The sequence below is a fragment of the Ambystoma mexicanum genome, chromosome 1p (assembly GCF_040938575.1).
Source record: "Ambystoma mexicanum isolate Mex_15411 chromosome 1p, UKY_AmexF1_1, whole genome shotgun sequence".
NCBI lineage: Eukaryota > Metazoa > Chordata > Amphibia > Caudata > Ambystomatidae > Ambystoma > Ambystoma mexicanum.
This window is the reverse complement of record NC_090921.1, coordinates 213,290,420-213,314,640: the sequence shown is the minus strand read 5'-3', so window position 1 is coordinate 213,314,640 and position 24,221 is coordinate 213,290,420. Positions and strand designations below refer to the sequence as shown.

General features: G+C 46.0%; 1 protein-coding gene across 1 annotated transcript in view; it reads right to left on the bottom strand.

Annotated features, from left to right (window-relative positions):
- Nucleotides 1–24,221, bottom strand: part of LOC138567871 (hydroperoxide isomerase ALOXE3-like) — an 86,855-nt gene that overhangs the window by 5,926 nt on the left and 56,708 nt on the right. The window contains exons 10-11 of the mRNA XM_069646367.1: nucleotides 14,738–14,907; nucleotides 8,256–8,377 (exon numbers count right to left, since the gene is read on the bottom strand). Coding sequence (XP_069502468.1) covers nucleotides 8,256–8,377; nucleotides 14,738–14,907 — 292 coding nt within the window. The remainder of the gene's footprint in view (nucleotides 1–8,255; nucleotides 8,378–14,737; nucleotides 14,908–24,221) is intronic.

Sequence of the window (24,221 nt, the reverse complement as noted above, 5' to 3'; positions counted from 1 at the left end):
TCCCACTTAAGCAACTCAGCTCAGCCAGTGGTAATCAAACGTATTTATGCTGAGCCTGCTGCCACCACATCAGTAAAAATATTTATGTCACGCCTTCTCCCCACCCTTATTCCTCCCCCAATGCCTCATCTGCTTATATAAGCGCACGGGCCTAAATATTTTCTAGCACTCCTATGACACTGCGGGTGGGCACCACTGCTGCCAGCACCCATAGGTACTCCCCAGTGTAGACTTATTTGGGGTTACACTACAGCTTGCACCTGCTCACTGTGGCTGATGGATGCACCGACTATCACCACTTCATAATTAAAGTGAGTCTGAGACAATAAGTGCCGAGGCTCAAAAATACGTGCTTGGGTAGAGCCCTGGTAAGCACCCCCACAAATTAAGCACTCTTGTATTAAATACAGTCACCGAAGAGCCTCGCGCCCCTGCACTTCTCAGATATCATTTGGTCCCCCTTAGGGGGGCCCACCCCACAGTTTAATGAGGACCAGTACACCAGAAAAACGACTTTACAGACTCGGTCACCACCATGTTTCCTACACAACAACTTCTTCCTCAATCACTGCAACATCCCTGGCAACCCAGTAATCAAGTCCATGAAGGAACATCTTACTGCCTTCTCAATGCTCTGCACCTAACAAAGCACATTAAAGACCCAATGGCAAAGGAAGGAAATATCCTTGCTCTCATGCTCAGCTCCCTGTCATCCCACTGTCGCAGCTCTCCAATCCCTCAACTGGTCGGGCTATCTGGCGATCCCTTTCGACATTAGTCACACCACCACCCCAGTCAAGCACAATCGGAAAACAAGCAAACAAGCCTTCAGATCAGAACTTCCAAGTGGAAGCTTTCACGGAAGGCCTCACCAACCTCCACCTCATTTGGACCAATCTACGTCAGACGAACCAGGTCTGCGACTTGCTTCTCCAAGAACTCAACACCACCCTTGCAACCAACATCAATGGCCCTGGTGAAACAACACATTCAAGCCAAAACCGTCTGCACCTCGGTATGCTTAAGAACTTAATCTCAATAAAGAATGCTGAGAAACCAGAAAAATCCTGCGGTGCATCTGGCCTCTGTCTGCTCAAGGAACTCTGTTATACGCAGATGACTGATCACCCCTTCCAAGGCCAACTACTACAAAAACACAATAGTCAGGCCAAAAATGAAAGTCAAACCCTCTTCAAAGCAATCAAGCATTTTATGAACCCTCTTCCTGATTTACCTGTACCGCATTGCATTAGGAAAGCCACTGCTATCAACTATATTTTTCATCAACAAGAGGAGCATGATCCGCCAGCACACAGACACCAATACTACAGCTGACAACATACCACACATCCCATCTCGCAAAACTACCACTACCTGGACAACTTTTAAAAACACTCACCATGGAAGACCGGACTGCCACCCTAGCATCCATCAAGGCCACATTATATGCAGACAACATCCTCCCTGCCTACGTACGAGACTGCTCTGATTAAAGCAAACATTCTTACCTGGCAATCAACAGCACATTCACTCATGGCAGCTTCCCCTCTAGACCACACAAATCTTCCCACTTCTCAAGAAACCAAAATTTAGCAACTGCCCTACCACCTTTCAACGTTTCCTAGGTAAGATCCTTGGGCAAGCAGTAGCCACGCAACTCCTCCAGCACATCAATGGCAACCACCACTTTCAGTCCTATCAATTGAGGTTCAGACCCAGATGCAGCACAGAAAGAGCTACCATCAAGGTGTAGGAAATTCCCTTAACATTCTTGCGGATGGCCATCCTTGCCTCTGGATTCTCCAGACTCTCATGAGCATTTGATGCAGTAGACCACCAGACCCTCATTGACATTCTACATCGCTGCATAAGGGATCAGCGAGACTGTCCTCAGCTAGTTCAAATCCTACCTTGCTAGCCATCTCCAAATAGAGTCCTCAAGATCACCAACTCTACCCATCACCTATAGAGTCATGCAGGGATTCATCCTCTCTTGACCTTCAACCTTTACATTGAAGCTCTCAGAACCAACCTGGCTCCACATAACATCCACATCCAGCAATGCACAGAAGTTATGCAGCTCTAGCTCAAGATATCTTCCATTGAAGGTTCACGGTCTGTCACCATAATCCAGTCCTGGCTTACTTGAAGCTCAACTCCCCAAGACTGAATTCTTGCTGCTGACCAACAACACTGAACAACCTGACATCCAGACCTGGCTCTCCGCTATGAACCTAGATGGCTTTGCACTCCAGCTGACCAACTATGCCAAGTTCCTTGGGTTCTCCCTCAACAGACACCCCTCCTTCAAGGAACCACATAACAAGGAAGCCACAAACAGCTTATCAGTGTTCCCTAGTGGGGAAATCAAGTACTTCATTTCAGCAAACACCTTCGAATCTATTGTCCAAGCCTTGGTTCTCTCCCACCTGGATGGTGTCAATGTCCTTATGGAAGGCCTTCCGGGGACTACCCTGACAACCCAATATGCATCCTACATGCTGCAGAATGACTCAAAGGACTCCACAAATAAGAACACATCATCCCAACCATTAATCAAACTGCACAGCGTCCTGCTGCAAGCATGTATCAACTTCAAATCCTACTGCTGCATCATCTACAAGGACTCTAACCGCAAGTCCCCAAGATACCTTGCTTACAAGCTCTGCATCTCCGAATGGCCTATGATCCATGAGAAGCAAGGACATTTGCACACTTGAACTCTATCAGTTCAGGAAGTAAAGACCTTCTCTGTTTATGCCCCAGAATCTGTAACTTCCCAGTCAATACGAGATTCACCACTTGCGTCTACATTTCAGAAAGGAGTTCAAGACCCTCCACTTCAAGGAATGGCTACTCCCTAACACACAATCTCCCCACCTCACCTAAGGCAGAGTGATCAGATCGCACTGCCCGCCCCCCCCCCTTTTCACCCCTAGTTGCCAAATTGTCCTTCTGTTCCCCCTGCCCAATTGTTTGCTCCCCCTCTCTTGTACCTCTGATTCCATCATGGTGTACATCCCCCCATTGACTTGTAATGTGCTCAGTTGCTTCCTGAATAAATACCCCAATAATAATATTAATAAAATGCAGGCATTCATGGATGACCATGGCAAGGGTTGATCAAAGATTTACAATCTAAACTTCTGGATATGGACTTGGACAGCTGGAACCGATTAGGAACCACAACTGGAAAAATATAAACATTGGAAGCATCTTTGTTTTTTAGTGGGAAGTACTCATGACCAGTTTGCAGTGCTTCCATTCAGCCTCACTTCAGCCATCATTGCATGTTGCGGCCCATACAACCACCATAGGGAATGCAGGGCTGGTCTCAGAGTGAGGCTGGCGGCTAATATATTTATTTTTTATTTCATTCCTGCTGTCTTCCATTTTGTTTTTTGGCCATCTATTGGGAAACCACAAAGCAGGCTTAGGTTTACACCAGTTCCTAGCCCCATACAAGCCATTCTACATCCTCTCTGGGTATACGCGACTTATGATTCAGGGCCGCAAAAACCTTTGTTCAGGTGTTGTGGTTAATGATTGAAAGGCTTGCTTATGGCAACCCGCGAGTGTATGGGTGTATCCAAGGGAGACCCGGACCCTATGTGGAAGGCTGTAAGTTTTCCTCCCTGAAGGAATTTTTAGTTCCAAAAAGCTGATGCTGCGATTTTGAGATCAAGTTTGGCCATTCTGTCTGGGGTTGTGTCTCATGGTCTTAACTTTGGATTTTGACTGTTGGGCATCCTTCCTTGGCTGCCGTTTTCAACCCACTGGACCTCCACATTTGATGTGCTGGGATTTCCATGCTGGAAATGCCTTTGTGCCATTTTACTGCTGCTTTACCCTTTTACCTCCTTGCTCCTGAGACTTTGGGTAGGAAGTTTCCATCACCTAGAAGACTATTGGGTGATCAAAGCCCCCACTATCCTGTTAGCTTGTTCCATCCAGAGGTCGCCTCCACTGTTGCTTCCATCATGGGGCCATTTTCTGCTGGTTATTTGCCTCTCTTTATACATCCAGCCATCTCAATCTGATTGGGTAGGCTGCCTCCTTGGAGCCATCTTCACCATTGCTTTCACTTCTGGCTCGCGAGTCCTGCGACTGGAAAGCCTGATTAGTCTTTTTGTTTTCATTATCACCTCCCTGCCATTGTCAGCCTGGGGTTCTGGGTCCCACTTAGGTCCATAGAGTGTTAGGGCAAAGCCTATAGTTTTAGCATGTCCCACTGATTTCATATGCATTGTTAAAGTCCTGCATTACACACCTGCCAATGAAGAATGCCTGGTTACATTGCATCTATGACTATATCTTTTTTTAGGAATGCAAGGATCCTGGTGTCGTAAGCCTATGGCTGGTGTTCTGAAGGATTGCCCTCCTGCTCCCCTTCCCAACATGCTTTATTGTGTAGTAGGCATTTGTAGATTTTATGATATTATGTCCTAGTGGTTTAGGAATACTGTCAGCTATTTTCAGCGTTGGCATTTTGTATTCTGAATAGGACTTTTTGAATGTACAATTTGACTGTCAATGGTTCACTATTCGCCCTGTGATGTGCTTACCACCATGTATTGGGCAACCCAGATAGTTTAGGAGTACATCACCCAAGTCAAAGGGTCTGAGCAGAAACCCATCACACAAACTTTCAGGTCCTTCAAGAAATTCTCGGGGGAAGCCCTCATTGAAGACCTCGCCAACCTACACCTTACGTGGACCGAAAAGCCCCAACCGAACTGCGACTCTCTAATGGAAGCACTCAATGCCACCCTCTCAGCCTTCATCGACTGACCTGTGTATTAAACCAAGCACCTGCAAACCGAAACTGTCTGCCCCCTAGTATACGCAAGAACTCCACCTCATCGACCGCATCTGACCTGGCGCCAACTCAGAGCAACCCGCCGATAACTAATCAACACAGCCAAAGCCTTCTACTACAAGAATATCATAGCAAAAGCCGACACCAAAAGCAGAGCCCTCTTCAATGCGGTTAAGCAGTGCATCAATCTGCTACATGACCCTGCCATGCCATATCACACTCCATCACGGCCATCGACAAAAATCAGAAAAATTTGCCAGCACATAGACACCAGTATGGCTTACACAGAGCCACCTGACGTCCCTCCTCGCAAAATCTCCAAACCCTGGACAACATTCAACACTCTTTACAGAGAAACTGGTCAAAATCCTGGCCGTCCTTAAAGCTATATCGTATACAGATGACATCCTCCCAGAATCCATCCTCAAAACCCTCCCAGCAGAAGCCCTTCTTCCCCACCTGTTATGATATATGTTATTAATATGCAGAGGTTTCTAAGCGCTGACCCAGGGATCGAAGCTGTGGTGCTCTGTGTCGTCTTGCTTCCAAGACGAGCATGTTGCCCCTGAGCTATCCTCCCGAGACTGGAGATCATCACCAGCTCCCTAATTCAAGGCACTTTCCCATCGAACTTAAAGACAGGACAAATCTCCCTCTACTAAAGAAACCCACTCTGGATCCCGATAACCTAGGTAACCATTGCAGCATCATCCATGTAAGATCGAGAAAGTGGTTGCGGCACAATTGCAGCAAACACAGCGACACCAAAAATCTCTAAATCTACCAATCTGGGTTCAGATGCAGCACAGAGAGGGCAACCATACAGGTAGTCGATGATGCCTTCCTCCTCCCTCCAGACAGCTTTAGATTAACTGTTCAAGCACTGGTCCTATCCCACCTGGATGGGGGCAATGCCCTGTTCCAAGGCTTCCCGTCGTCCTCCCTTGTGCCCCCGAGTAGTGACCGACACGCAGCCGCACACCTCATCAAGGGTCTACGCAGATGCAACCACATTACCAGACCCTCATCCACCTTCACTGGCTCCCACTGAATGCATGAATCACCTTCAAGTCTTGGTGTATCATCTATAAGGCATTCGCCCTCAAGTCACCCAGCTACCTTGCGGAGAAAATTAGCATCTCCGGCAGACAGTGCACCATCAAAAGCCAGGACACATGCAGACTTAAAATCAGCTGCTGCAAAAAGTAAAGGACCAGAAAACAAGCCTGCCCACGCCCCAAGACTATGGAACCTCCTCCCTGTCATCACCAGACTCTGCCCACAATTCAGAAAAGAACTAAAGACCCACCTCTTCAAGGAGTTTCTCCACCTAAACACCTAGGCCATCACGTCACCCCTGTGCCATCTGACTTGCTAGATGCCTTCGGCCCCTGTCCTCCCCGCCAGCCTTCACAACTATACCCCTCGTCTGTCCCCTCTGTATCCTACCCTCGGCTGTACATCTTTTCTGTTACCTCTGTAAAGTGATTCGTTATTCATCTGTACTGTTGTATACCTCTGTAAAGCGTTCCATTGGGTATCTGTATTGTTTCACACCTCTGTAAAGCGTTCCATTGGGTATCTGTAGTGTTTCACACCTCTGCAAAGCGTTCCATTGGGTATCTGTATTGTTTCACACCTCTGCAAAGCGTTCCATTGGGCATCTGTATTGTTTCACACCTCTGCAAAGCGTTCCATTGGGCATCTGTATTGTTTCACACCTCTGCAAAGCGTTCCATTGGGTATCTGTATTGTTTCACACCTCTGCAAAGCGTTCCATTGGGTATATGTATTGTTTCACACCTCTGTAAAGCGTTCCATTGGGTATCTGTATTGTTTCACACCTCTGTAAAGCGTTCCATTGGGTATCTGTATTGTGTCACACCTCTGCAAAGCGTTCCATTGGGTATCTGTATTGTTTCACACCTCTGTACAGCGTTCCATTGGGTATCTGTATTGTTTCACACCTCTGCAAAGCGTTCCATTGGGTATCTGTATTGTTTCACACCTCTGTAAAGCGCTCCGTTGCTTCTCGAAGCTAGGTCCGCGCTCAAGAAATACCAAAATAATAATAATTTTAAAAAGCAGTGTGTGGAGTCTTAATGGACCCTTAATGTCTGTATACATGCACTGTCGTTTAACTACTTCTATTACTTATTTTATGTGATACAGACCCTGTCTAATTTTATAATAAAGTGATTATTTTTCAGTATATTCGTGTAGTCTTTTTTCTTTGATTACCTGTGTGGAATAACCGTCACTACCAGCCTGCTTCGAGTTAAGCGCAACTGCTCTGCCACAGCTTGTTTGATATTGTATGTACATATGTTCTGGGTAAAACACTAAAGCACCAAATCCTTTTTGTGAAGTTCTGCTTTCTGCCCAGTGACCTTAGAAGGTAAATACATGTTACAGAAGAGGTCAAGGCATGAGTGACTCCAGGTAAATATATGAATGACATCACATCCGCAGCAAAAGGTGTGCCAATGAGCTGGCCGTGGAGCTCCATGACATCACCTGGTAGCTTTTTCGAAATCTCTGGTCCAGACGTCGTCTGAAGGGAATTTCAAAGGTCTAGAATTTGTGGGGTGAAGGCCGTGAAGCATTGTCTTGGGCAGAGGGGACATGTTCATTAGCACTTCTCTTTGTTTTGGCTTAGCGTTTTTTAAAACCGGGAATAAGGAACGTAGGGAATGGGTAATTGGGAGAAGGAGCACGGAGGCTCGTTTGTGTGATGCAATGACTACAAGCAGTTGATTCTATCATGCATTTTCTTTCGCTGCGTTTTTTTAAGCTTTGACAGTATAGCTTTAAACCTCAGAAATTAGTTCAGGCTATTAAAATGCATACTGGTTATTGTAGGCTTTATTTTAGGATGCGGAAAACAAAGCTGCAGTCATGCACTTTTCACAGAACATGTTTGTATAATGTATATATTCTATATTATGTGATGTGTAGCTCGGTCAAGTGTAGTGCTATGTACACACCTGTACACCTGGATGTTAATGTCCCAGTAGGGAAGGGAGTACCTAAAGTAATGGAGCCATCTTTGAGTAAGGCATGATATTAGCAAACAAGAAATGCCTTTCCCCCCTGTAATCAATAGTGAATAGGAAAAATAAAAAGGGGGCGGGGGGATTCCAATTATATGGTGGAGAATGAGTATTGCCTATGAGGAAGAGGGGCGTGGCACAGGCCAGGGGAAAGTAATAGTGCACCTAAAGGTTTTCTCCCACACTTACCTTCCAACATGTTTAATGTCAGGCGCCTCTCCAGAATGCTCTGAGCAGGTTGACAAAAATACTCATAATGCCACACAAAGTGAATTGACCTCTCCCAGCAAAACCAACACATTTGGCATGGCTCCTCCCACACCAGGGCTCGGGCGCCCGGAGGTTATTGCACAGCTCAGCAACCCTGTAAACCCCGCCCCTACCGGATGACGTTCTGTCATGGAAGCATTTGGTGAAGATTTCAGACACCCAGGCCTTGAGCTCCGAATCCTTCTGGACGCAGTCGTCACTCTTGTAGTAGCACTCAACGATGGAAGAGACGAAACTGAAAGAGAGAGAGGGAGGGGGCGAGATGGCTGCGTCACCAGCAGAGCAGATATAAAAGCTTTGTATTGCCCTCACATCTATCTAGGGCAGTGGTAGTCAAACTGGTTTTATGCCAAGCCCCCCCTTGAGTAGAAATATTGTCGTGGCCCTCTTTTTAGTGAGCATATTGTGCCCTCCCCCAACTCCCAGCGTGACCAGACGTCCTAGTTTTGCCGGAACAGACCAGACCAGGAATTAGGCCCTCTTTCTTACTCAGCAACATTAACTGGCTCAAGTCTACCGATGTTTAAAGACCCACTCATGTATGTACTCCTGCACTGCAATTTTGTACTCTCTTCAATGTACCTCGTTTTATTCTGGTCGTGTAACCCTTGTATCCATAACCTGTTAACCTAAGCTTTGCATATCCTGTAACCACTGCACCCCGATACCCCCTGGGTCTGGTGCGCATTATAAATGAATAAACAAACATTTACATTAACTATCAAAACTGCACAGTTTATTTGCAGGATAATAGTTCAGTCCTGGAAATATTGGCGCACATACGGCCAGACCCACAGTGTGAAGACCACTAGAGGCTTATTAGCTGCTTCAGGAGTCTGACACACCCTGGCTGTGGGTGGTTCGGGCAATAGCCTAGTGTAGACTTTAGCAAGAACCAGTCCTGGTCAGAAGAACCCCCGGAAAGCCGGTGACAGTTGGATCACCCGCAGTATTAAGAGCGAGTCATCCATGACCGATGCAAGAAGATACCACTCGCCAACAAGCCATCCATGACATGAGAAGGTATGGCTAGACCACCACACCTAGGCACAGGAGAACAATATTCACAACAATTCCTCTTAACTAGAAGGAGTGCGTTTTCACACCACCACATTTAAGGGCAGCGACATGCCAGGAGGGAGCCCAATGTTGCTGTGTCTTGACACAGGCTTCTCAGCGTCCTCTGCCAGACAGCCTTGTAATACTCTTCTGCATTTCCCAGACCAGTGCGGGTTCAGCCTTATCCATGGATGCTCTTTGAATCCCAGAGATTGCGATGAAAGGGGGCACCTGTAACCACCAGCCTAGGAGCTGAAGGCACTCACAGATGGCAGCCAAAATGGGCTAGTCAGTATACAATTGGTGATTGGCAGGTGGAAAGTGTTGCAATGCCAGGGGTTCCATTGCAAATGTTTACGATATTTGCGCCAACACCAGCAGGCTGGCCAGACGAGGCAACCCAACAGATCACCCTGTCACACTTGCAATGCACAAGGTTGAGCCATTACACCCAGAAGTGGATCGGCCGGCTACTTTTGCACTCTCTGGAGTATTTCAGACCACCCTTACCCTAGATTTAGGGACCAGGATCCATTACATCTAGGAGTGAAATGGGATTTGTAAGATGGTTTCTTTTAGTGAATAGCTGTTGGTTTGTGAGAGTTATCCAACGTGAATTTTCTGTCACCAAAGCAAGTAGTTGGAGACGCATTGTTAAGGGCTGGGTGGGCGAGTTAAATCCTGCCCCCCCCCCACCAGTCACCCTGCAAGGATTCACATTTATCTTGATAAACGCCCTGCCTGCAAAGCATGCAAGTGGCATACTCCTGCGCCTGCTAGAGTAAAGGGCCTGGAGCCAGACAGAAAAAGAAAGGGCCAGGCAAGCAAGACAGAAAACATGGCTAGAGTGGCATACACTGGGGCATGCATTAACGAATTTGTATACACGGTGTGAGGGGCGTGGCCACTCAATTTGACAGCGCTATAATTTAAGCAGCAGTTTGAAGCTTATTTCATCGGAGCCAAGAAATGAGGCAGATGTCAAAACATGTGCCCTAGAAATATTTATTTAGTGCATGACCCGGGTGTGCCCCACTGTCTATATAAGGCGCCTTGAGAAGGACAACAATTGGCAACTTTTGAAGTAAGAGAATAATAATTCTGTGATTACAATTCACAGTGAATGGCTCGTTGTCCGTCTGGCCCCACATATTACAGCATCCAAGTCCTCGGAGTAACTACTGTGATGAGGAAGACGGACAAGGTGGTAAGGCTAAACCTTCCTCATCAACTGCAGCCTTCTCAGCTACACAGGCCAGCACCCCTTTCAGATCAGCGCACTTGCACTCAGCAGCTTTAAGCAAGCATTGGCAAAGCCCTTAGTTTGGGCTTTAGTGTAGGCATGGGATGAGCATTCGCCAGGCACTGCCATAACGGTACTACCTTGGCATAAGATGGCAAGAGCTGCAAATGGTATGAGTATCTGGGCAGAGCATGGTAGTGCCTGGCAATGGCCACTATACTTGACAAACCCATTCTCGGGACATTATTGTAGAAGATTCACAAACTGGGTACCCAGGCCAGGCCATCATCTCTGGCATCAATATGCGAACCGAAGCTCCATCTATATACACGGACTCTCTTGAAACGTTTGGTAACATACATAAAAAGCTTTGTACACGACGCAACCAGTTTCCTTAGGGAGATTCGAATGATAGGGTGTGTGCCACTTAAGGCCCTCCTGGCAACGGTGGACGTCGCGTCACTCTATTCCAACATTGCACTTGAAAATGGGATAACTCCTTGCCAGAGAGTCCTGCAAAAGGCCACCAACTAAACAGACACCCAAATTGAAACACACAGACCCAGGGGTGTTGCTAGGTCTGGAAAAGATCCGGGGCTATGCCAATATCGTGCCTGCCGGGATTCGGGGCTAGCTATAGCACCCTCAGCATCCCCCTCCCCCAGCAACGCCTCTGCACAGACCCCCTAAGATCACACTCATACACGACATTCGTTTTGATGGACAACACCTACTACAAATTACTACAATGGCCATGGGCAGAAAAAGGGGTGTCCTAATATGCAAACCGGTTATGGCAGACCTAAGGAAGAGTTCCTACAACAAGACTTTCCTTTTCACTTCCTCCTTCCTTTCTTCCCATCTCTGCTAACACAGTCGCTGTGATGGATGACCAGGGCCCTTATGTGTCCTCGGGGCCCAGGCCTCCCGCATCCAATCACCTCAGCTTCTGTTTACACACAGCACTTGCCTCAGCACTCGCTGGCCTAAGACATTGTAGGCCTGCACTTACCCGCGTAATGCAGCCCAAGGCTCCCTTGCAAGTACTGTACTCAGCACTTCTATCTGCTGCTCACCCACAAGCATGGACACTACAGCACTCCCCCCCCCCAAAACTCCCTCTTCCACCCTACACGTTCTGAACACTCGGACGGCATAGTAGATTCCGTCTTTATCCTCGAGTGTTTATATTGTTTTTCATGCCATGTTCCCTCCCTGTTGTCCTGTGGGCGCTTTGAAACAATTTACTTGTTGTATAAGCGCCTATCAAATGCACAATAAATAAATAAAAAGCCCAGATGCCGCCAACATACTTGCAATACATTTATGACACTTTCATGATTGCACAGTAGGCGAAGATTCTCTCACACAATTTCACGAATCAATCAGTTGCTTCCAACACATGCAATTATCCATGAACTAATCGAAGACGAGCACACATTTTCTATGCCGCCATATTTCGTAGAAGGAATGGCCCGCCATAAATGGCTGCACACAAGAGACAGACATAAACATATACCTGCCCATGACAAGTTTCAAACCAACCCAAATAAAATGATCTGTCGTACAGAGCCCGGCAAACAATGCATATTCTCCAAAACAAGAACAAGGGACAAGCCACTCGCTACACGCCACATGTCCTTTCTGCAAAAGGGAGCCTCAGACATACAAAATACAAAATGACAGGGATTATGATCAACCACTGAAAATGTCAAACGAGAGCAAGACAGTAGAATTATAAAACGAGTAACTATTGTGGTCACATATTCTAGCGTTCACACAGGTGAACAGAATTATTAAGGAAACTACAACCAATAACCTTTAGGGACAAAACACTAAAGGATCGTCAATAACTCCCTCTCCCCTGCGATTACATATTAGGAACCAAAAAAATCGAGTTGTATCCCTGACCAGAAGCACTTTTCCATTGGATCAAGGAACATACCCATTGAACATTAGGGGATGCAAAACCTGCCAACACATCTTCACTGAATCTTCTATGGACAACCCCACAGAACTGAACGATACAGTTTCAAGAGACGCACAACTACAGATCATCCAACCTTTGTGTACCTTGCCCAATTCAAGAAATGCTCGCAATGAAAGTACCTGGGAGAAACCTGCTGGCAAGTGCATGAAAGAACGAACATACCACTTGAAGTCATATAAACAGACTCACCAGTGGGACACCACTTCACGCAGAATGGGCACTAAAGGACCTGCAGGGTTTGGTACTAATGCAAGATCTTCCAACCACAAAAGAACCTGTGTACTCAAACATCCCCTCCCAGGTGCTTTGTACGGCCCTGGGTTCCCATTTCATCGCTAAAACCCAGGACATCCTGTTCACCCTCTCGTCCTCTCCCGTTGCTCCCTCCACTCTCTCCTCTTCCTCTGACTGCCCCTCCCCCTGCGGCTACTCCTTTACCCCCTCTGCCTTTCCTCTCTTCACCCCAGGCGAGGTTTAGGCGAGGTTTCTAGACAAGTCCAATCTATGAAAGCCTTGTCAAAATCGGTTCATCCCGGTTCTTCCAAAACCATCAAGGACTACATTGACACCGTCGCTCAGCCTTGAATGACTTCTGCAAACACTCTTGCCACTGGAATCTATACCTCCCCTCACCCCCTGAAGCACTCTTGTGCACCCTCTTCTCAAGAAACCTCCAGCCGACCCCTCCTGTCCGGGTAACTATCGCCCGATCTCCATCACGACTTTCCTGGGCAAAGTCCTGGAAAAGCTGCCCATCTCCCAGCCTAATTTTCACGCTGAATCTGTTGGTTGTCTCCATGACCATCAGTCTGGCTTCAGAGCCTCCAGAAGCATGGAAACTGCTCTCTTTTGAACATCCGCTCTCTAACCTCAATGGTAATCTCCCCTCTGTGCTCTTATCCGATCTCTCTTCTGTCTGACAGTCAACCATGCCATCCTGCTCAACTGGCTCTGTGATAACCTGGGAATCACTGATCTGACAGACTTCTTTCCTCTCGGAATGACCCTCCCGAATCCAACTTGGGTGTGTGTGTGTTTTTTAAATTTTTTTTTCTCTCTTTCTCTCTCTCTCTCAAGTCAAACTACCAATTGCAACTAGTCACATATTCTTACTTTCCTCTCCTTCCCCAGAAGCTCGGTCTCCAGAGCTCTGGTTCTCTCTAGGATGGACTACTGCAACATCCTCTTTTTAAATTTGCCCATCTCTACTCTCTGTCCTCTACAACTCATCCAGAACAGAACTGCAAGACCTATCCTTGGCCTCAAGCCCAAGATCCCTGGGACTTCGAAAGCTAATGCATTTCAATCTCAGCATCATATTTTCAGTAAGTTCCAAAAAAGTTATCAACCATTTTTAATTAATATAAAACTAGACACAACTGTTGGATGTGCCAATGTTTACCTTTAAAAGGAACTGCAACGAGAGGAAAAGATGTAAGGACACATATACTGCTTATAAAGCAAGTGGCCGAAGGCACACCTAATGAAGGCTTTTTCATTACAACAGCTGCAGTTAAGCTATAAACTAGCACAAGCCTACTCAGAAATAACACAGGCGGCCCTATGAAGCACAAGGTGTGATATTGCTGCAAGATAGAGCCTGGGGTGGACTGGGAACCACAAGAGGCCCTGGAAATTTTCTCAAAGTCGCCCTGTATTGCACATTTCCAGCAAGCCCAACTCTTTTCCTATGGGAAAATTTTGAAATACCCCACAAGAGAAGCCCAGGGAGCAGAGGCCTAGCAGGAAATCTCCAGAGTTCCCTAGAGACCAGTCCAGCCTAGGATAGAGCGGACACAAAGTGATCCCAGGAGGGGTGTGCTTTAGGCGGGAAGGGGCAGGTAGGGGGAGGGAATTGACAGAAGGAGTAGCATGGCCCTAGGCGGTCAATGCATGGGTTAAAAAAAGAAAATTAAAAAAATAAATAAGACACCACTAGCTGGGTTCTCCACCTTTAGTCCATCTTCCTTCTGTCTGTACTTCAATGCAATGGTTTCAGCATAGACGGCTCTAGACCAGAGAGAAAGAGAGAGAAAAAGAGACAAAGAGACAAAGAGACAAAGAGAAAAAGAGAAAGCAGAATCATTGTGCAAAACACCACAAGGGTCACTTCTCACATCATGCTCTCAGTCTTGGCCAGCCTCAAGGGCACCATGAACGTTGGGAAATTTTACATTTTTTAAAAACGTGTTATTCTTTGGTTCATCACCGTTCCATGGTGCTGAAGATCACAGCCCACATTCCCAATGGCCAAGGCGGTGGTAGCCCATTGGTGTTCAGACTAGGTGCACAAAAGGCCTCACCTCTCAGTCGCTGCCCAGATCTTCATGATGTCATCTCTGAAATAATATTTGGGGAGCTCCTCTACTCCCCGTGATTTGAGGTGGTCAGGGGCGCACATAGCCGTGTAGGTCACTGCTTCAAGTCCCCTTTTCATGAGTGCTGGGAACTGCTCAGCGCCAACCGATGAGCTCTGAGGGCAAAAAATTTTTAAAAAAAGACGGTGTGAAACTGAGAAAAAGCGCAATGTTTTTTTTCAAAACTTTATTTACACATGTACAACAAAAACCGAAGACAATCAATGTACAACAAATAAAACATGGTAAACAATACGAGAAAAGCACAGCAGTTTGCACAGTTCAATGTACAGAGTGAGATATACAATACCCCAAACCCCAATAAATCAAACAAATCTCTCATTCACCCCCCCACCCAGCAACCACAATGTCCGAATAGCTGCAAACATCTAGCCCCTATTTTTTCAAACAAAGCCAATTTACCAAGTCTCCTATACATCACTCTCTCCATATTTGCCAATTCATGCATCTCAGACAACCACGTCTCAACATTCAATGTCAAAGCATTCTTCCAGTTCTTTAAGATAATTCTTATACCAGTCATTGCCCCTCTGAACAACCACTTCTTCTCACTCCGAGTGAGATCATCCAAAGACTCCTCACTCCCCAATATGATCACACTAAAATCCAAGACAGAGACCAACAATCACTTCGTCACATACGTCTAATCTCACCCGAGAACAGCCTCACCAGCCTCCAATCTCATAGTAGATGTTCCAGTGTACCAATTTCACATGAACACCTCCAACATTCTGCACTCTCCGACATCCCTCTTTTATGCATTCTCTCAGGCATCCAATTAATCTGTCGCGATCTTTCCGCGAGTCCCAACGAGCACAACTTCACGTTCATACACATGTTTTGCCACAAGCCCTCCGTGATATCCAATCCGATTCTCCTGCCCCACTCCTCTCTTAAAGAATCTTTCCCTTGAAAACACGACACAAACACTTTATACAGGCGACTGACCAGACCTCCACCCGATCCCAACAAATCCCTTGCAAACAAATCCAACACAATTTTCTTATCCAAATCCACCACACCAATTGCTCTTTTGAGCTTTACAAAGTCAGAAGCTTTAAAGTTTTCAATACCATATTGTTGCTGCAATTCCCTTGCGTTCATCCAACGACCATTTGTAAATAGGTCACCAACCCACCTCACCCCACCCAGAAACCAATCTGCCCAAAAACCACCTTGCCATCTATCTTGATAGCAGGATTTAGCCACACCGAGGCACCAGGCTCCCTCAAAGCATCCACATCCAAATAACGACACAAACCCTTCCAGGCGCTCCTCAAGTCATCCATCACAAATCATGTCCACAACTTTTCCTGGAGACCGAGGTCAACTCAGCTCTGGAAGTAAGAGGTCCATTGAAACTGGTTTCTGCCTCTACCCAAACATCCAGCAAATCCTCCACAAAGGGAACCCAAAATTCGGAAAAGAAGACTAGGTGATATGGCCTGAAATTCGGCACCCCAAGACCACCCCTATGCAATGGCAATTGTAAGTTCCACAATTTCAATCTCGGGGGCTTCCTATCCCACAAGAACTCCTGCAACAACCTGTCCAAATCTCTCCAAAACGTATTAGGGAACAAAGGAACCATGCTCAAAACATAATTAATCCTCGGGGCAGATACCATTTTTAAGGCGTTCACCTTACCCCACAAAGAAAGATTCAAAAGTCTCCATCTCTCAAGATCCGTCCGCAAACCACTACACATGACCCGCGCATTTTCCTTAACCATGTCACCAATCCCCGGAGTTAGCCAAACCCCAAATACAGCAATCTATCTGGACACCACCTGAAGCCCAAGTCCACCACAAACCTCCTATCAACAGAATGTGTCAAAGGCATAATCTCCGATTTCATCCAGTTAATTTTGTATCCAGAACAAAGATTAAACTCCGCCAGAACATCCATCAATGCCGGTATAGACTTCTTGAGATCACTAAGGACTAAAAGCATGTCATCCTGTCAAGGGTTTTGACCCATGTTGAATCAATAGACTGGGTAGATGTGGGGATGAGCTGTTTCCGCCCATTATTCTATCCCAGAACAAACTAAATCAATAGACTGGGTGGATGTGGGGAATGAGCTATCGCCGCCCACATTCACGCCAGAATAGGAGAACTGCGCAGGGGGCACGAGACCACTCCAAAGATACAACCTTCTTGTGGGGGGTTCCACATCACCACTCTACTGTAAGGATGACATCAAAACAATGTTAAGCAAGGGTCCTATACTATCAAGCAAAAGACCACTCTATTGAAATGCAGTAATTCAAGACAACTCAAAAATGGATGCAGTACCGACAAATTCCCCAAGGTGACGCTAGTGGTCTAAACTCTGACAGGGAAACTGTATTTAGGAGTTGCAAGAGGGACAGGGACTTCAAAGCTTGTTAGTTAATTGGAAATCTTAGCCACCTGCTGTTCCCAGAGGCCAAGAGGCTGGGAAACCTTAACACCTCAGAGATTCCACACCAGGAGGCAGGATATCACATGACCCTGTTGATTGAGGAGAGACTTCCAGGCAGCCTGCTGGAGCCCACACAAAAGGCTCTTTCTGTTGAATGGGGTATGTTAATTTTGAGTGTTTCCTGTCAACAGCCTTCTGCCAGCAAGGAGAGACATGTGATCACTGACCCACCCAGACTCCTGGAGGCGGACCCAAACACTTGGGTGGTTGAATTGCAACAAATATATATTTTATATAAACAGTGATAATTTATTGTAACCAAATGACAGGAATGTACAATTTTGAGAGTCTTAGTTTGAAAAATGCCCTCACGATTTGAGTCCAAACTCCAATTTGTACCATGTTCTGGGGCAAAACCCCGCTCATTATGATTATTGTAGACAATGTGTTTAAGCTAGAGACATGGAAAGTTACTGGGATATATGTGGAAGGGAAATGTACCTTTGTATAATTTTTGATGAAAAACCAATGTTGCAAAACCCACTAAAATCGAAAATAAGTTGCCATTTTTGAATACAAGCTCCTAGAAACGCCAGAGTCGGGACAGGGACTATCTTTAGTAATATATGATGTGTGTATGTGATGTCAAACAACTGCGTACCTGGGAAATACGTATTTGGATCAGGAATAGATTTGTGTGCGCATTGACCAGGGGACTGTCATTTCTGCAGGTCATAAAAATGACATCACTCTGACACACTATCCCTTCCCAAATCAGGGACCAAAGAATCTATTGACCTATCAAATCAAGAGAGGGGCAGGCTTAGGGATGCTAGCCTCTCCACCCACTTTTTAAAACACATAAAAAGAGACTGCTGGGACAGGTAGGGACATTCAATTCCATTTTCTGCGGGACACTCTGCCGGGAGACTCCAGACTTCACATCCATCAATCTCCAAAGACCAGAACTTTACTTCAGAACTTAAAGCAAGGGCCTAAACCCACAAACTGAGAACTCTTCTCAGCAGGCCTCAGCATCCTTAAAATCATCTGCAAACTATTCCGCAGCCGGGCGAGCTGTCTGAATTGTTTTGCCAAGAACAATTGCCAGAGACCCGACCAGAGATCCAGAGAACCACAGGCCGCTGTATCCAGAGAGCTGACCCAGACCGCTGTGAGCAGAACCAGAGATCCAGACCGTTGTGAGCAGAACCGGTGCCTGATTGATCCGCCGAGCAGAGAGAACCGAAGTCCAGTCCAGTTGACCGGATCCGTGACGAGGCCCATTCATTTCAAAATTAGGAGCCAGTATCCGCCAGAACTGTGCAGAACCCAATCTCTTAGTTAAAATAATCTAATTCAAACTATTTTAACCTAATTAGAACAGCCTCCTAGAAATCGTGTCATCTGTCATTTTTAAAGCTGCACAACTGTCACCTGTCAATTCTGCAGCTGCAAGCTGTCACCTGTCATTTTGGGTTTTACTTTAAATCCGAAAATCTACCTTTATTAAATCATCCGTATCTCCGGAACCCTTTGTGCTAGGAATGAGATTTAACTTTCATCTGAAAGCTTAAAATCTAGGCTTTCCAACGAACCTAGAACCTTTACCGCGATTTGCAATTCGGCACGATTTTTTCATCTGTAAAAATCAGCAGCTTTTTGCTTCTCTTTGCTAAAATTCGTTTGCAATCTGCTAATCATTCATAGAGTATTGTTAAAGTGAGCCTGAACTAATATAAAGTAGCCATCACCTACCCTGAACCTCTAGCGGGAATTAAAAACAATTTTAGCACCTTTTCACTTCCTTGCAAACCACATTAAAGTAATTCGCCTGTGTTTAAAACTCATCCCTGTTTTCCCTAAGCTTGCTGGGAGAACTGGAACTGTGTATTGCATTATAAAGTGTGATTTGTTGGGATTCTTGAAGACTGTGTGCTCTCCTTCCATTTCTTGTATTGCATTGGGGGGGGGGGGGAGTGAATTGTCAAAAGAAAAAGTGATAATATTACCTTTTGCTAAAATCATAACACGATATTTCTGTACTGCATTTTATTCCACCTTGCGTTTCCTTGAACCATATAAAGCATTCTTTCCCACCTTATTCTTCTGTTCCTATTCATAAGTTACCTCTTGCTGACTACTGCTCATAGTCACAAGTGTAATATCCATTTTCAATTTATTTATAGAAGTGTGATATATATATATATATATATATATAGTTTAAATTTTCAAATAAACCTTTTAATTTGCAAAACAAACCTACTTCTTGGCTCAGTGGGGTCATGGGGATTCTAAGAGGGGGGCGTTATACAAGGGTTGTCATCCAGAGTACTGAACTGGATATAAAAATACATCAATAAGATTAGTGTTGATTGAATATCGCTTACAATCCGCAAACAACTAAATCTTCTGCGTTATCCCCCAGCACGAGTGACCCACCAAATCTTCAGCCCTCCTGATAAACTCGGCCAGTGTTTCCAAAGCCAACACAAATAGAAGAGGCGACAGAGGGCATCCCTGCCTCGTACCCCTCTCCATTGTAATTCTCCCTGACCTCATACCATTGGTAACTACCTCTGCAGTCGGCTCACTATATAACAGCCTGATCCAGGAAATAAAAAAGCGCAATTTTATGGTAAGGAAATAGGCTTGCTGCCCCTGGACGCTCTGTAGAGTACCCTTTTTACCCCTTGTGCGACCGCTTAGTGTAGGGTTCTTCAACGTGAGACTCTCCTGATGTTTTGTGCTCCAATTTCCATGATCCTTCACCCTCGACTACGTTGACTAGGACTGGTAGGATGTCTTCAAATCCAAATCCTCTGGCGAGCCACATGCTGCAGACCCCTGCTCTAGGCTCTGCAGCCAGGTTCCTAGGCCCCTGTAGGACTTTAGAGTCAGCCCAGCTGATCAGAGTCTTCACCCTCACCTGTTGAGCCGGCCCATATCCCCTCCCTACCACCACAGTTCCTTACTCAAGTTCTCGCCCCAGCACCCTGCAGTAAAAATACATAAATCAGCTGTAAAAAGAACTGTGATGAAAAATGGGTACCAAAAACAATACCACCATTATTCCTGCTTCAAATCTTCCCTTACACTCCATCTCCTCTCCATTGAAAGTAACGATACCGCACACCTTAATGGGTTCTTCACAACTGCCCAATAAATAGCTGTGTATATACTGTAACCATATGAAGTTGTTTCAGTGTAGCCCCTGTCCATGCTCCACTGTGACCTCCTGCGAGCAAGGGACCTTCAACCTACTCATGCACCACTACGTCCCTATGTAAATCAACCAGCAAGTGGAACTGCCCCAGCCACTGTCGTATTCTGGAGTTTTTATCTGAAGCACTCCCCTTTTTGCAATAAATACATAATTAAGGTTGCCAGCTCATTTTGGGTCCACGTTTCCCCCGCAAGCAGTTTATCAAAGGCCAGTTCCCAGAGGCTGGTTTCGGCAATGGGGGTGTGAGGGAGGGAGAATTTTCAGTTTCTATGCCAACTCTTTAACCTGAGAGACCCCCAGCACTTTTGCTGGACTCTGGACTTTTTTGTTTTTATTCTGAGCAAGTGGAAATGTTTGCCAATAACGAATTCTTTTTCTCTGTCTGGGGTTTTTATTTTCACTGTTTTATGGAGTCTGGTAAACTCCATATGTTTAATACTACAGTTCCAAAGAATAGTAAGATACTTTAATCTTACCTTTTCTTTTGTGGTTCCAGCACACACCACCTTATGTCAGGTGCAGGGGGGGGTGGCGATTTACATTGCAACTCCTTTTCCCCCTTCTCATGTAACTTTCTGTTACAACTGACTAACTTAAATGACTGGTGGCAGTGGTTACTTTTTACTATCTTTTGTGTAGTTTACTGGAAGGCCGATTTCTCAGCTGCAGTACAGCACCCATGGGTGACCATTTTTCCAGAAATGCCCCCCCCTCTGTCTACTTTGTTCACCATTTTTAGATTTTCAGTTCCTTCTGGGCATTTCTTCTATCCTTCAGAATACATTTTGAGTCCTTTGTAAGTTTTGCTTTTGGCAGGCTTCAGCCCTGAAGCCCGCTCAAGCCCCAGTGTGTCTGGGAAGGTAGGAATTGAGAGAGAAGCCCGTAACTTCACTGTCCTTTGCCTGTAGGTATGCCTGGTTGAAACCAGTTCCAACTGGATGGCTGGTTGTCCTGCAGGACAGCCGACCCCCAGGTGATTGACAGCTCTGAGTGTGTGAATAACTGGTATCCAGCTTAAAAGGCAAGGATCTTTGGACTATGGACCGAGTCGACCACTGGAACAAGGAATCCAAAGCAGAAGATGAGCAGACACACCAGCAGCCCTTCCAGGACCGCAATAGACTGATGAAGCCTTGCAGCTGTGGCAACACCATTCTCACATCGACAGAGAAGACCACCATGGACGACATTTCCCCTAGGCTATTGAGACCAACTAGTCTCAAGAACTTCTTCATTTTGAGCCATCCCACCCTCCCTCCTCCCCACCTCCCCCAACATGCTGTGACTTTCCTGAGTTGCAGAAACCCAATACTCCGGGTACCTGGACCATTATAGAGTGCATTGTTTTTCGTGGATCGAATTCGGCTGAAACTAAGCATCGGTGTGGACCACCAGAGCAAGAATTATTTACCAAAATTCCCCTCACCAGAGTAATTGAAGAGAATCCGACCAGTGATATTCATTTCTTCTTGATGCTAAGAAGAATGTGCCAAAACCACAAAGAGCCACTGGATTGTGCTGAATCCATTGATGCCAACCCCTTCTCCCTAGTGCTGCCACAGAAACCCACCAGAGGCCCCCTCTCCTCACCACGACCAAGGAGAGGAATCAGGGACTGCAACATTGACATAGAAGGAAGCCAGCTTCAATTTCTTCTTCACTTTCAAGGTACTGTGGGGCTTTGGTTGTCATTATCTTGTGCCATTTTCGGTGCTTCCTGGCTTGGAAAGTGCTGTTTTCTTCAAATGAGAGTTGACCTCAACTCCTTTGTTACGTTAGTAGCATTAATAGCGCACACGTACACAATATGGCATCTTGGCACAAGGAATGCAACTGCAAGACAGAGAAAACCAGACAAAGTTTAAAATAGCCAGGTCTTTAGAAGACAGCGAAATTGAAGATGATTAGAAGTGTGTCTAAGAATGACCGGAATAAGGTTCCACAGTTTACTGGGGGCTACAGAAAAGGCCCGGTCGCCGATTTGCTCAACTGAAATTTGGGAAGCACCACCAAACAGTCAGAGCGAAGAGACCTAGCAGGAACATATACTTTAAACTTCTCGTGGAGGAAGCCAGCGCTGATCCCATAGTATGCTCGATGCACCAGGCACAGTGACAAAGATTATCCTCTTTTCACCGGGAAACCAGTGAAGTGATCTGAGAACTGGACTAATATGAGAGCCGTAGGCGGTAGCTGTGGTGGCTCTAGCTGCTAGATTCTGCAGCAGCTGGAGCCGATGAATGAGGCCCTTGGATTGCGCAAAGTACAGTACGTTACAGTAGTCAAGCTAGCAAGTTACCAAAGAGGAAACTAAAGAATCGATGTGGACTGGAAGAAAGGGAAAAAAAAACTTGTGCAATACCTTCAAGCAAAAGTGACCAACTTTGCAGAAGGCGCTGACCTGTGGGGCCATGAACAGGGAAGAGGAGAGGAGAACTCCTAGATTGTTTTACGACTGTCACCAGAACCGGAGCAGCACCAAATGAAGGAGGCCAGAAGAAAGGAGACCAAGAGTTAATATTAGAAGATAGAGACACAGCACCGTTCACCAGGACCTCGGTCTTGTCTCCATTTAACTTAAGCCAGTTGTGGCCCATCCACTCCTTCCCAGCGACCAGGCAGTCTCTCAGATGGGACGACACCTCTGCCCGGTCATGTTCTAAACAGACCAGGATTTGTGTGTACGAGTAACACCTGAAGCCATGGGAGTGGCCGAGACCAATCAACAGCCAAATATAGATATTTAAAAGGGGACAAGGCAGAGCCCTGAGGAAAGCCACAAGACAAAGAAAAAGGAGCAGAGGGGACGGTAGTAGAGAAAGAGATTGATCCGTGTCAGTGAGGAAGGATGTAAACCAGACCACCACAGGACCACAAAGGCCCACCGAGGACATCACATGCCGGCGACAAGTTAAGCAGTATTAGAGCTCCAATGCCACCTCCATCAACCAGCCTGGCAAGGTCGTCCACCACCGATACCAGAACACTGTACCACTACCTGGCCGGAAGCCTGACTAAATTGGGTCTAGTAAGAAAGAAGGCCTTGCAGCTTGTGCACTATCGGGTAGGCTACCCTTGAGCTCCTGTGTTCATTCCAGAATCACCGACTGGTTACCTAACCTTTCATCTGAAAATCTTCATCAGAACTGGAACTGTCCATTTGACTTTGCCTGTCCCGGTTTCCCAAAGGTCCATCTTCTGATCCTATTGGTTTTGGCAATGCTGGTTTACCCCACAGGTTTTAATTGTGAACACTTTCATTGCTAAGAATCAGACTGCTTATACCCCTCTGGGAGAGTCCATTTGTTTTACAGTTGCTGCTGGTTTTCTGCCTAACATTGAAACTTTTCCTCCCATGTCAATTTTGCAAAGGTGATATATGTATAAGTGCTGATACTGACCTTTATTGACTTCACTATGTGCTGGATATGTAAAACATAGAAAAAGTTACTTACCTGCATTATTGTTTCTTATATGAATTGATTCCATTGCACATTGAATGTTATTAGTAGTTGCTGCATTTTAGATTTGCTTGTGTGCCTTGTGTATATATAAATATATTTTGATATAACCCAAGATAAGCCTGGCTGCTCAGTCACTCTACTGACTTGAGTAATGCAGGCCTATAATAAGAGTTGGGTCCCGAATACCAAGAGATAGGTCTTATAAAGTCCCACACCAGTTGGACTTTAGAAAAACGTTCCTAACAGTGGGGAGCCACCATTTGCTCCGAGTGCCCCCTTCCTTTCCCTCTATCAATGTGGGGCACAGCCCCGC